This window comes from Anopheles aquasalis, chromosome 2 (genome assembly GCF_943734665.1).
Source record: "Anopheles aquasalis chromosome 2, idAnoAquaMG_Q_19, whole genome shotgun sequence".
NCBI classification, from domain to species: Eukaryota; Metazoa; Arthropoda; class Insecta; order Diptera; family Culicidae; genus Anopheles; species Anopheles aquasalis.
Window position 1 is genome coordinate 53,848,677 of NC_064877.1, and position 11,970 is coordinate 53,860,646.

Consider the following 11,970-nt stretch of genomic DNA (forward strand, 5'->3'; position numbering starts at 1 on the left):
GGTGGAGATTCCTATTTTGTAACTCACCGCGTGATTCGGGTGATTCGGTGGCGAATGATTCCAAGGCACCTGCGATAGGCTGCATAATTGGTGAAGTGGAACGCTTGCGATTGTTGCCGCCAACCATTACCGTGATAGACAGTTATGCAGGTGCCGATTTCTCGAGCTCAGTTATCACAGCGGCCGTATTACAATCGTTACTGCATGCAGTGGTTCGCCCAATGGTATGAGGTGTTGAAATGAAATGTATTATACCGGGTACACAGATGTTGAATAAGTATTTTTTTGGGAAAGTAATATTGTTGGCAGAGGATAAACACCATTTGGTTTAAAGAACTGACCAGCATTACATACACATTTCCTTATCTTTAAAGGTATTTGTGGATACTGCTAATGTTTTGATTGAGTTTCGGGCCAGGTTATGCCTATTATCCCTAAGTATTCGATGCGACACCCCAAGCGACCATGAAAAACTAATTTTGTTGCATTCAAAATTCTGATCCGAATCCTCTAGTCCTCTGATCAGTGTTCTGGAGACACCACGGTAGAGTAGAGAGAGAGTATACGTTTTCCAACATTGGTGATTGTTGATCAGAGTTCTTATTAACCCTCATCGGTTCTTTGTATGGTCGGGCATACAATTTGGTTCGAAAACATCAAATTATTCAAAAACGGTTCGATGAAATGGTCTGAATTTCTACAAACTAGATTTATTTTGATCATAAAATAGAAATATATCACTTAAAAAACTTTAGGCATGTGTAGTATCGCCTGATCGCCGTGTTCGCAGTGAGAATCAACGTTTCTATAGTGAGAAGACCTTCTCACTGCCTGCTGGGTAATCCAATTTTGGCCAAAAATCCCACCGCTTAAAAAAAAAATGTCCACCACTCACTCCCAAAGTGCCGTGAAATAAAGAATAATTCTGGCCACAATTGACGCACCCATAGTGCCAAAAAAAGGGGCGTAACTAAAATGGCGGTTCGAAAATGGCGGATTTTGCCTTTTTTCCCTTTTTCCTTGTGCCTTTGCTCTCGCACGGCGATCTTGCACTCGGTCCCGGTCCGCGACCGTCCCGAACGCGACGGTGCCGTCATTCAACTGTCTCTCGGTGCCTCGGTCGGAACGCATGCGCGCGCGCTTGCATCTTGCATCGCCGGAACGGATCTCGATTTTCCCGGATCCCGGTCGTACTACACGTCGGTCGGAAAAACAGCGTACCGCTCCCTGGTGGCCTAGTGTTGTTGTGATTTTTGTCGGTTCGGTGAGAAAACAGGACTCCCGGTCAGGCCGGAGGCTTTATTCCGCGAAAACCGGACTGTGACTGTGGGCATCGATCCGGAAAGGAAATTCAAACCAAATCAACATCAAATCGGACCCGACTTCCGGCTCGTGTTGTTGGTGGAAAAATGGTGTGCTTGAAGTGATTTAATCGTAGGAGGCGTTGGGTGTGCAATCTCGTGGTGCGATTTGACCTCCTCTTCGATGTGCTTTCGAGAATGATTTGCGTCTGATCTCGTGTCCTCCCGGTGGACGAAAGCTGTGTAGTTAAAAGCAACATTCCCTGTGATGGTCAAAGTTGTGTAGAAGCGAAGCGAAATTGAAGCAGCGGCAGAAGAAGAAAAAGAAGAAGGAGGCAACACAAAAAGCAGGAAAAAACGGTGAAAAATCCTTAAAAATACGGTGCTCAAGGTGGCTCAAGGAGGTGGTTCGGAGACGTCTTCGTCGTCGTCGTTGTGCTGGTCACGAATTCGTGCTCCTAACGCTGTCGGTTGGGTGACGACGGCCAGTGCTTATCAGCGCCCCGGAACGGAAGTGGAAGTGGTTCGCGGTACGTTTGAACCGGATTACCCCGGTGCTCGGCTGGCACCAGAGTCTAGTGCCACCTGCCCCGGCGTTCCGATCGTTCCTCCTTCTGTTCCGGTAGGGGTGGGCTTGGGGAATACGCGCAACAAGGTGGCTACGGTGACGTTACATACGGCGGAACACGGGGTGGTAGCGGGTGTGAGGACCCCGCTCGGTCTAGTAGTACCGGTCAACAGCATCAACCAGCCAGCCACGATCTCTCATCACATGGGCGTCTGCACGGACGAGCGCCCTGTAATGCATTGGGTAAGTCCCGTCTGTAGACCATAGAGCCGCCGTCGGTAATAAAAAAAGTAACAAATCGCGCAACAGATCCGCAGCAAGCCGCGCCTTAGACCAAACACACCGCTCCGTAGACACCGCTGATAACCTCCAGCTGCCAGACGCCGTTTCCCCCGGGCGAGCACAAAAAGAAGCAGCCACGAGTCGGAAAGTCATAAAAAGTTATACCAGCCGGACCGTTTTGCTATTTGAAGTCGTTGATAATGTCGTTGCGACTGGACTGGGCGCATCGCTGAAAAGAAGACGTCGCATTTGGCGTTTTTTTTGGCAAAAACAAAAATCCTTCGCCATCCGGCGTCTCAATGTCATTCCATGGTTGGCGGTGCGGTCACTACGTTCGTTGTTAGGCCGCTAATCTGCAACCGCGATTATACCGCAGACTTCCCTCTGCTTTGACGAAAATTTAGATCCGGCATGCGATTGATGCGAAACCAAACAACCACCCGGTTGCATCTAGTGGCCAGGCTTTTACCCAGCAGCAAATAAGGACAACAGGACTTTAATCGATCTCTCCCGGCTGGGTGCTATGTTTTGAGATTGTACGCGTTCGTGTGCATCTTATCAGTGGACTTCAGTGGCGTTGAAGCGGAATATGTTACTGTCCCACCGCGCGGGTTTCGTGGATTTCGTTTTTTCGGTCAAAGAGGCCCGGTCCGTGACGGTTCTTCAGGTCGAAAAAAAAGAGAGAGAAAAAAGTGCCTCCTAGATTACGCCTATCAAATGTTTCGTGCGCGTGTTTGGCTTTTGATTTGGCGTGTCAAAGCAAGCAACGCGTGCGCGCCCGCACTGTTTCCGACCTAGGCAATCGGACCTAGGCCAAGACATGTCCGTCCGGAGGTCCATTATCCGTCCATAGCCTTTAGAAGCCACGGCCAATATTAGGATGTGCGGTCGTTTTGCGAAATGTTCCTACCCGTGGTTGCCGCAGGAAAGGTTATCGCTGGAGCCGGTGCAAACGAAATGAGGTGACGCGATGGCCCAACAACAACACCAGGGATTTGTTGTCCCTTCTTTTTTTTGTTTTGAACAAATCGTCCAAAAACTTCATCTCGCGCAGGGTGTGAAGTCAGCATTCCTGCACCTTTTGCACCGATCTTGCGCTAATTAGTGTGCTGGGTGGTGGTGGCCACCGTTGTTTAGCATCCACCCATTTGATAACATGACGCATGACGAGGAGCACGGTGTGATGTTGCGTAAAACTCTGCGCGTCAACCATTGACTTTCGCCTTTCGAAGGACCTCTTCCAGAAGGTTGCCTCCGTTGTGCGGCCATTGTGGCTAAGAATAGACACGCGCACACGCGGGCCCCTCTCTTAATCAAATGATCAAAGATCGTTCTTGCGCCCTTTCTATCCTCCTAGAGCCGTGACACTAGATGGCCTCTGGGCACTGATAGCGTGCCGTTCTTCCGCAAAAGGATTATTGATTTCGTGGCGTGCCGCTTCGCTAGAAACCGCTCCGTCATAAGCTGACCACCCAGCACGTGTAAACAGAAGCCACAAACAACTTGTCGCCGTAATCAATCGATTTCCGAAGCTTCCAATTTAATTTAGTGACTCATTAACCCGCGCGACATCATGTGTTAACCAACAACAACAACAAAATAAGTTCCTTCGGGAGATCAAGGAGTTCAGAGACCGCCAAGGGTGCGCTACGCAGTTTGTTTTGAGGCCACGCAAAGGTTATCCCCCTGGCAGTGAATTTGTTTCACTTCGATTCAAACAATTGCAATACTTTTCACATTCGCCCCACTGGAAACGGCCACAACCGGGGCATCTCCGGGCCGCAGAAAGGGCCAAAAAACGGTGTCACAACCCAGTTCTTGTGACACCGCCCGGCACCGTCGTCAGTTCGGCAAAGTTCTAGCACAAAGCAAACGCACCGCTAATTATCGGTGGAAAATCCACTGCCAAGTCATGTCACGACGATCTGGCCCGGTCTGGTGGAAATGGTTTGCTCGCGGTGTACGGATCATTGAAATCTGATGACTTTTCACGAGATTAGCCCGAGAGCGGGCGATGCGAACCCGAGAACCTGTGCTGCACAGCACAAGCTCGCATGAATGACGTGGGTTTTCCCAGGAAAATGCTCGATGGATAACGTAGACGGCGCGTGGCATACCGCGCAGAGACGATCGCGATCGTCTCCGGATCGTTTGGAGAAATGGCGCGCAGATGAAAATGTGCATAGCATGAGGGCACCCCGGTCGGTTGGTGTTGGATTTTGTTTGTTTATTTGTGGTTTCGCCATGGTGATGATCGCGGATTGGCTCCTAGCCGGCTGTCGGATTCCGTTCACGTCGCCTTTCAGGTTAATCCGATTTGTCATCGCGACTTTTCGACACCACAAAAACCCCCATTTTTGGAGCGCGCCAGGAGAAATACTTTATGATTGCGGTGTGTTTTGTTTGTGAGGATCGTGTATCGATCGATCGATCGTGGCCAAAGGGGATTGCGCAAATGGCGGCACTTTGACGACTTTGGCTCCGTTTGTACTTTGTGTGATCGTGCGCGATCCCAAGTGTGTGTAGTGGCTGTGGCCCCAGCAACATTTTCCCACCAGATTCCCCTTTTCCCAGTGGCCTAGTGGCCACAGAGAGAGAGAGAGAGAGGTGCAGGAGATCGCACAACTTAGAAAAATGGAAGTTGCAGCAACAAATGTGCATTTAGAGTTTGTGTGCGCGAGTTTCGCACCCTGGCACGCCACTTGGAAAATGAAAAAAGCCCATAAACGATGATAAGCGACGACGCGCCGTCCTTCCGCCTTCTCCCATACAGTGCGCCCCGCACAGCAAGCACTTTTGCTTGCCTGGTTGCCTCCTGAACCCCACTTTTGGACACAAATGGACGTTGCGATGCGATCCCCACTGATGTGGCCACAATTGGCAGCCGATTGCACGTCGCGGTTGATCGTGATGGTGGCGTTTGATTGATCGATCGTTTGCGATTTGGACCGGCGAGTCGTGGTTGTGACCAAATGTGAAATGTGAGCAGCCAGCCTGTGATACTGTCGGCCAGCCTTAGCACGACTGGTTTGCAAAAGTAGGACAGAGGCCGTCAAAGGTGGTCAACGTGCGAGGAAGCTCAAGCACTCATCACGGCTACAGGGGTCCCTTAGATCAGGGCTCCTTGTGCTATGAGAAATGAAATTGCTCAGATCCTTAATCGTTGTTTCGACGCGATTCGAGCGATGGCCAGATGGCCGGCCAGTGGATTGCATAAGCGATACCCTGGGAATGAACCATACCCGGGGGGGTCGTGATCGTGATCGCCTTGATCGCCACGCAAGAGGTTATCGCGCGCTCGCCCTAGCGAAAACTCTATCGATCCGTTATCGTAGCGTTCGCGATTCCACAGACCCACAGACGATGTTCAAATTAGTGATCAACTCCGGGAGCAATGGAGTATCGTGCATTGTTGTGCATGACAGTGGCTGCTACTGCTGGTGGTGGTGGTCGACCTCGAACGCATCCCTCGTATCAATGTGCACGACAAACGTCAGCTTCATGCTCCGGCATCAGCGACATGTTTTCCACCGCAATCCACTCCCGATCGCGGCTCTCCCTCTTCCTGGCTAGTCGGCGCCAGGCTTTCCAGATGCGTTGGGAATGCGAACAAATTCAAAGAAGAGATCACCGCGTGTTGTCGCCAACGTCCGTCGTCGTCCGTCGCCGGCATCAGACACCAACCAACGGGAACGCGCTCGCTGTCGTCGTCACATCGATAAGCAGTGGAATGGGTCCCGGAGAGCCATTTCAAGTGTCTGTCATACATCGTCGTCGCATGATACTACAACGTGTCTGTGTCGGTGCTTGTGTGGATGACAGTAACGAGAAATGTGAATTGTGATTTATAAGTGCACGCCAAGATTTATTACAATATTTTCTCGTCGCTCGCGATGTTTGAGCTCCGATCCTGTTCGTTTGGGCGCCACCGGTTCTGGAGTTTCGATGATCGAGTGTTTTTATGCTTTTTTTTGGGGATGGGGGGCGGCCATTTGATGGCAGCCATTCATAATGCACAAGTACAAGAGAACCGATCTCGAATTAATGAATTTTGTTGTTCCTTCATTCATCGTTGATGATTTATTTTATTTTATGTCGTAAAATTGGTTGCTCATATAGGAACTTGGAGGGCGGATATGAGATTCTTGCGGCAGACTTATTGTGATCGAATAAACTATGCCTGCTTTTGAAGTTATAATATTTATCATAGGATCATTGTGTGTACAATGCTGTCTTTTATGTTGCGGAGCTAGAATGTCGCGATTTTTAATCGATCTAATAGCTCCAGGGCGTCATCTTTACACTTTTCGCCTTTAACTGAGTTATTTGTTGTCCTAACAGTATACGGCAACTTTTGTACTCAAGTTGAAAGGATACAGTACTGGAATACGAGAGCAAATTGGGCTACATAGAACATAATTAGCTTTCAGAACAGATCGGATATAGCTTCAATACTTGTTGGGTCACTTAACTCGTTGGTAAACTTACAGATAATACCTATCATTAATAGTGCATGGTTAATGGATTGTCTATTAATGTTAGGTGAAATTTAGTTTTCAGTCCAATATTACGTCCAGGGCCGTCTTTACCGTCTTGGGGCCCCGGGGCACATTATGATAAAAGGGGCCCTTAATTTTTTTAACTACGTTAGAGCGATCTTTTCGAGTAGTTCGAGGTTTTTAAGCACACCAAAAACCTCCTTCAAACGGAGATTCAACCACTTAGATATTCACTTGCGACATTTTTTTAAAGCTATGCTGGACGTTTAACGTCCCATTGAGCATCTAGTGAGATGCCCTCAGCATCGTACTTCCCTTGCCTGGTTGTCCTGTGCTATTGCCCTTCCCTTCGCCACTCTTCAAATTATTTCATAAGCGCATGACTGATGAACATATCTTCTTAATTCTATGTTTAGTTTCTTATTGGCGAACATATTATGCAATCGATTTTTAGATACTTTTATTTCCCTATTATTTTATAATCACTTAGTGCCTGGTTTGAACTGTAAGTAGCATGCATCTAAATTGCAGTCGGCATTTCTAACATGCCAAAACAAATTCGTGTTGCTTTATCTCGTCCTGATGGAACAGAATACCTCTTCTGTTGACCAGCTCTAATAATTTTTCAATTAATCGTTAGCTTCAAATGACACAGATTCTAAGAGTCATCATCTTAATTTAGTATTTGACTGTACGAAAACAGCTCATCTAAATTATTATAATACCTCCAAATACACTGTAGAACCTGCATAGCAGTCAAAACAGGTTTGGCCACCATTTAAGCTAGTTCAACACGCTATGAGCTTGATCGTTTTGCACAATATGGTAGTATGTAACTTCTTTCTCAACACCAATCACTATAAGTTTCGGTAATGGTTCTATTAATGGCTTTGTTAATACGAGTTATTTCTTCGATTCGATTAATTTTTTGGGTTTTAAAACTCTACTTGACCTTATTCATGTTGTACAGGATATTTTCACCTTTACAATTAATCAGATTTTATGGTCAAGTAATTGACCGGGAGAAGAGCTGCTAATAGTTTCTAACACCTTTTATTTTTATTCAAGTACAGGGTTACTGATAGGACCCGTTCAAATCACCTTAACTTTTTTGTGTTAAAACTCTTTTTTAAATAATTTCAAAGACAAAATTGTCTTAAAATTCTCGTAAGAGCCTTCAGTCAATTAAACACGATCGTTTTGAGAGATTAAGGACTGCTCAATAGGGATTTTTTTTACATCACAGAACACAATGTTCAGAAATTCGCCACATTCGTGCATCATGTAACTCCCTTTTGGACCGTTTGAAGCCTATAGTCAAGGCAAAGGGTTACCATATCGACCTGAAGTAAACGGATTCTGACAACAATTTTGTCTTTGAAATCAATAAAAACCATTTCAACACAAAAAAGATGTGGTGTTTTGAATAGGTAACAAGTCATATTAGTGCCCCGGTAAAATCCAAACACGCAGGGATTCGGGGGCCCCAATGGCAAGTGTGGAATTGGCAAGTGAATACGGATATGAGATGGTCCTATTAGGCCCAGAGTATGTGACTATATAACAATTATCTACAACAACACAGAGGTCATTTAATATTCACCAGTTACAGAAGTTATCAAATATTTTTTTGCACAGTTACGCAGACGGACGAGCATATCACTGAGACTAAGTCATTAATGTAAAGAGAGAATAAGAACGAACCCAGTTCTGAAAGTAAGGCCTTTTAAGTTGACACAATATTACCGTCAAAGTTGATTTAAAGTCGCAATATCTCTAGATAAATAGTTGTTGGTAATACGGAGTAAATGGCATTATGTAGTTCCAAGATCAGGCGCGATGTGTTCAGCGAATGTCACCAATCCTCAAACGATCGCTGGAGTGAACCACCTGCACCTTGATGCTGCTAGCATCACTCCGCTAGCAGTCGAAGGAATATGGCAGGAAGGGGAATGAATAATCACCAACGGATACCCCTTATTTCATTTGAACCGGCCGGGAGAACCGGGCGAACCACGAGGAATCACGAGGTTTGCACATTCTCGGTGTGTCGGTGAAATGAGGCAAAACGGGCTAATGCGCGGGAGTCGTCCCAACCGAGCATGACCGGGGTGCACCAACGGTGAGGAGGAAGCAGACAGTTAGACAAATATTTGTGAAGTGTCATTTAATTATTTATATAAATATGGAATCCTTAGCGAGCGAGCGAGCGGACCTGGGTGCGGCGTGGCGCGGCGCGGTCATTATTCTTCCGCCTCACTCGGGAACGAGCTCGCTGGTTTCCGGTGCACTGGAAGCCGTGATTGTAGGGAGGGAGCTCCTCTTGTAGCCCAGGTTCTACAAATAGTAACCGAAATAAAACCTGAACTGGATGGACCATTTTTCATGCCGGTAAGGTGGAACCATGGCGCTGGAACAGATGTTTTGTGTCGCATCCGTGAGTCCGGATTGCAGGCAGGAAGGAACATTCCAGCAGCGCAGAAGGTTGACACATTGCGGATGGCGTTTGATTGGAGTGCCGCCAACATCCGTTTGATACATCAAGACCAACGGGGCACGATATGACAATAAAGGCAGCTGAAATGGCTGGGCCACGGGTTTTTGGCGCACTAATTTGGTGCTTGTCAATCGGTATTTTACTCACTATGCTTTAGGTGGAAGAAGGGAAATTTAATGCCAGCTGTCTCTGCTGTCAATAATTAGCGAATGGAGCATGAGATGATGGATCACTGGAACTTTACTGGACGTTGCGTGCTGATAGAATCTGATCAGAAACTGCCGCTAGGAATGTTTGTTCAAACATAACACCACGACGCATAACACCGTGACTAGAATTGCTTAGAACATGCCGCCCAAATCGTATCAAAAAGGACATAAATCAGGTCGAGCGCAGAGCACGGAGGTAACGCGGCCGGGGCTTATCATCCGGTCCTCGGGGCCATGCGTGTGTGGAACGCGCCTTTACGCCATCGTGGCTCACTGTTTGAGCGTTGCCGCCACATGATAAGAACCGTCGAACTCGTGTCCGGCAATCAAATGGCAAAAGCAATGGCTGGTTGCCGCAGGTCAAGACTTCTTCCATGATGTCACCGGGCGAGGCGATGGATGGACGATTTTAATTATAGAGTTTTGCATGGAATGCACCATTCTCATTAGGCAACGTGTCCGGGACCATAAACACACCCGAGCCCCGATTGTTGATACCAACACCCTAGGGGCGTTCAAGCGACAGCTGATCAGGCGGCCAAGCTTCTGATCATTCACACACGCGCGGCCATGCACGCGTTGCGTCACAGGATGACGCAGGACGCGGGATGAAGGAAGAGGTGAAGACGGGCCATCTTGGGATTCTCGTGTGCGATAGCAGTACACACGCGCGCACGCTCCGGTCTAGAGGTCGCGATCCTCTGCATAACAGCAGCAGCAGCAGCAGCAGCAGCAATGCACATTATTCCTGATGCTGGTTCTCGATGGACGTTCTGTTTCGGTGATAGGATTGCCTAGCTAGTGGCTTAATCTGCTTTTTGTTGCGGTGGTCCTTTGCCCAAAAAGATTAACTCACTAAACCGACGTAGTTCGAAGGCAAAAACTCATCTTCTTTCGAGGGTTTGGTGGCATAAATCTTGGAGTAGTGATAATGGTATCACGGCGGGGTGGTTTTTGGAGTTTGTTTTTGAAAATGTCCGTTTGAAATGAGGACACTTTGAGACTTCTTCTAACTGGTGGCTGGTGTGATTATGAGACACAATTCTCGACGTATCCCCAATACGTTCTGATTGTACAGGAGAAATTTTGGTGGACAAAAATGGAATCCAATCAACCTATAGAAAACTATCAGAATTGCTTTCCTCAAGTATTTATAAGCTTGTTTGGGGAATTGATATTCTGTCAATTGCAGTCTTCTTCTCTGTCTTAAGAACTTTGAATTATGAGATGCAGCTCAAGAAGGCTGATAAATAAGATAGTTGGGCTGATGAACTGCTGCTTTTTGTTTTTGGTAGCAAATCATTGAGTATTTCATTGAGTAGTGAGTAGCTTTACACATTTCGTGAGGTGAAAACTTATAATGCTGCGTTACGTATCTAGATAAGCTATAGTTTACGCCCCGAAATCGTTCAATGACATAAATATATGACTGTTTTTTTTACAAAAATAACAGTACAAACAGAAAAAGTTATTCAACACGTATTAAATGAGATGGTAGGAACGATATTTCTCAGGCTTCTTTAGAATTTATAACTTTCAAATTAATTGTTACAAATAAAAAGAACAGGTTAATAAGGTACATTTTATGGACTATTATGCACTTTAGAAGCATTTATAAAATTAAGCAGAAAAACTCCAACTTGGCCTTTGACCAATAAAACGCTTTATCTGGTATGATAGTGATAAAACATGGTAGTTTAGCTCATTTCTTTCCCCCCCGTTTAGAGTTTGAGGTTAGCATCTTAAGATGTCGATGGGGATTTATAAAAAAAAAATTTTTCAAGTATGTTTCAATTAGTTCAAAGTTCAACAGAACCTCGTATTTCTTGGCGATAAAGCTATCAAATGGATCTCAATCAATGAGTGAATTAAATGAAATAATTGAAAGCATTCGATGGAATAGTGAGAAAAAAAGTTTATTTCAATATTTTGAGGCTTAGATTTCCCAGAAACTGTACACGAGTGGAAAATTAGATTCTTATTCGCATTCCAGTAAGCTACTGATTGAAATAACACATTCATTTCAGTGTTGCAATGTCGAATACAAAACTATCTTTTTGGCAAAGCTACCATATTCCTCAACCACAATTTAATCAAAATCCTGCTCAATTTTGACAAATATATTTCATTAGCTTAAAATCACAAAAGTAAACTATTCTGCTATGGAATTGTAACTAATTACAATTTTTGTTTTCCATTTTTCTCGCAATTTTTTGCTCATAGTCAGCATAATTGCAGCAGCCGGTTTCGTCCAATCTCTACCATATACCGTTGTGAGATTAAAGAACAGGAAGACTTTTAAACAAGTCAAAAGAATAAGACTTGCAGCCCGTTGTATTTGGGTTCGTAATTTTGGGCAAGTTCCATCTTCTATACACGCTCGTGATCGTAATGGAAATTTGGGAAACCTTCAATGGAAGATAAGATTTCACAAAGCCGTACCAGACCACCCCATTGGCCTGTCTTCCATTGCTCAACATACGAGGAATCACCAGCCTCGTATCTCGAGAAGCAAAAAAAAAGGGAACACTGCAAATATATGGAAATATTAATCGATGCTAATGCATTGCCACGCACTGGCCACAGTGCGCACTCGGTGGAGCATGAAATTTTT

The 11,970-nt window shown here is 45.8% G+C and overlaps 1 protein-coding gene across 1 annotated transcript in view; it reads left to right on the plus strand.

The window, feature by feature from the left end:
• The first annotated feature begins 1,470 nt into the window (after nucleotides 1-1,470).
• Nucleotides 1,471-11,970, plus strand: part of LOC126581623 (protein apterous-like) — a 54,284-nt gene continuing 43,784 nt past the window's right edge. Inside the window, exon 1 of the mRNA XM_050245417.1 lies at nucleotides 1,471-2,112. Within this exon, the coding sequence (XP_050101374.1) occupies nucleotides 2,074-2,112 (39 nt within the window). The 5' untranslated portion in view covers nucleotides 1,471-2,073. The remainder of the gene's footprint in view (nucleotides 2,113-11,970) is intronic.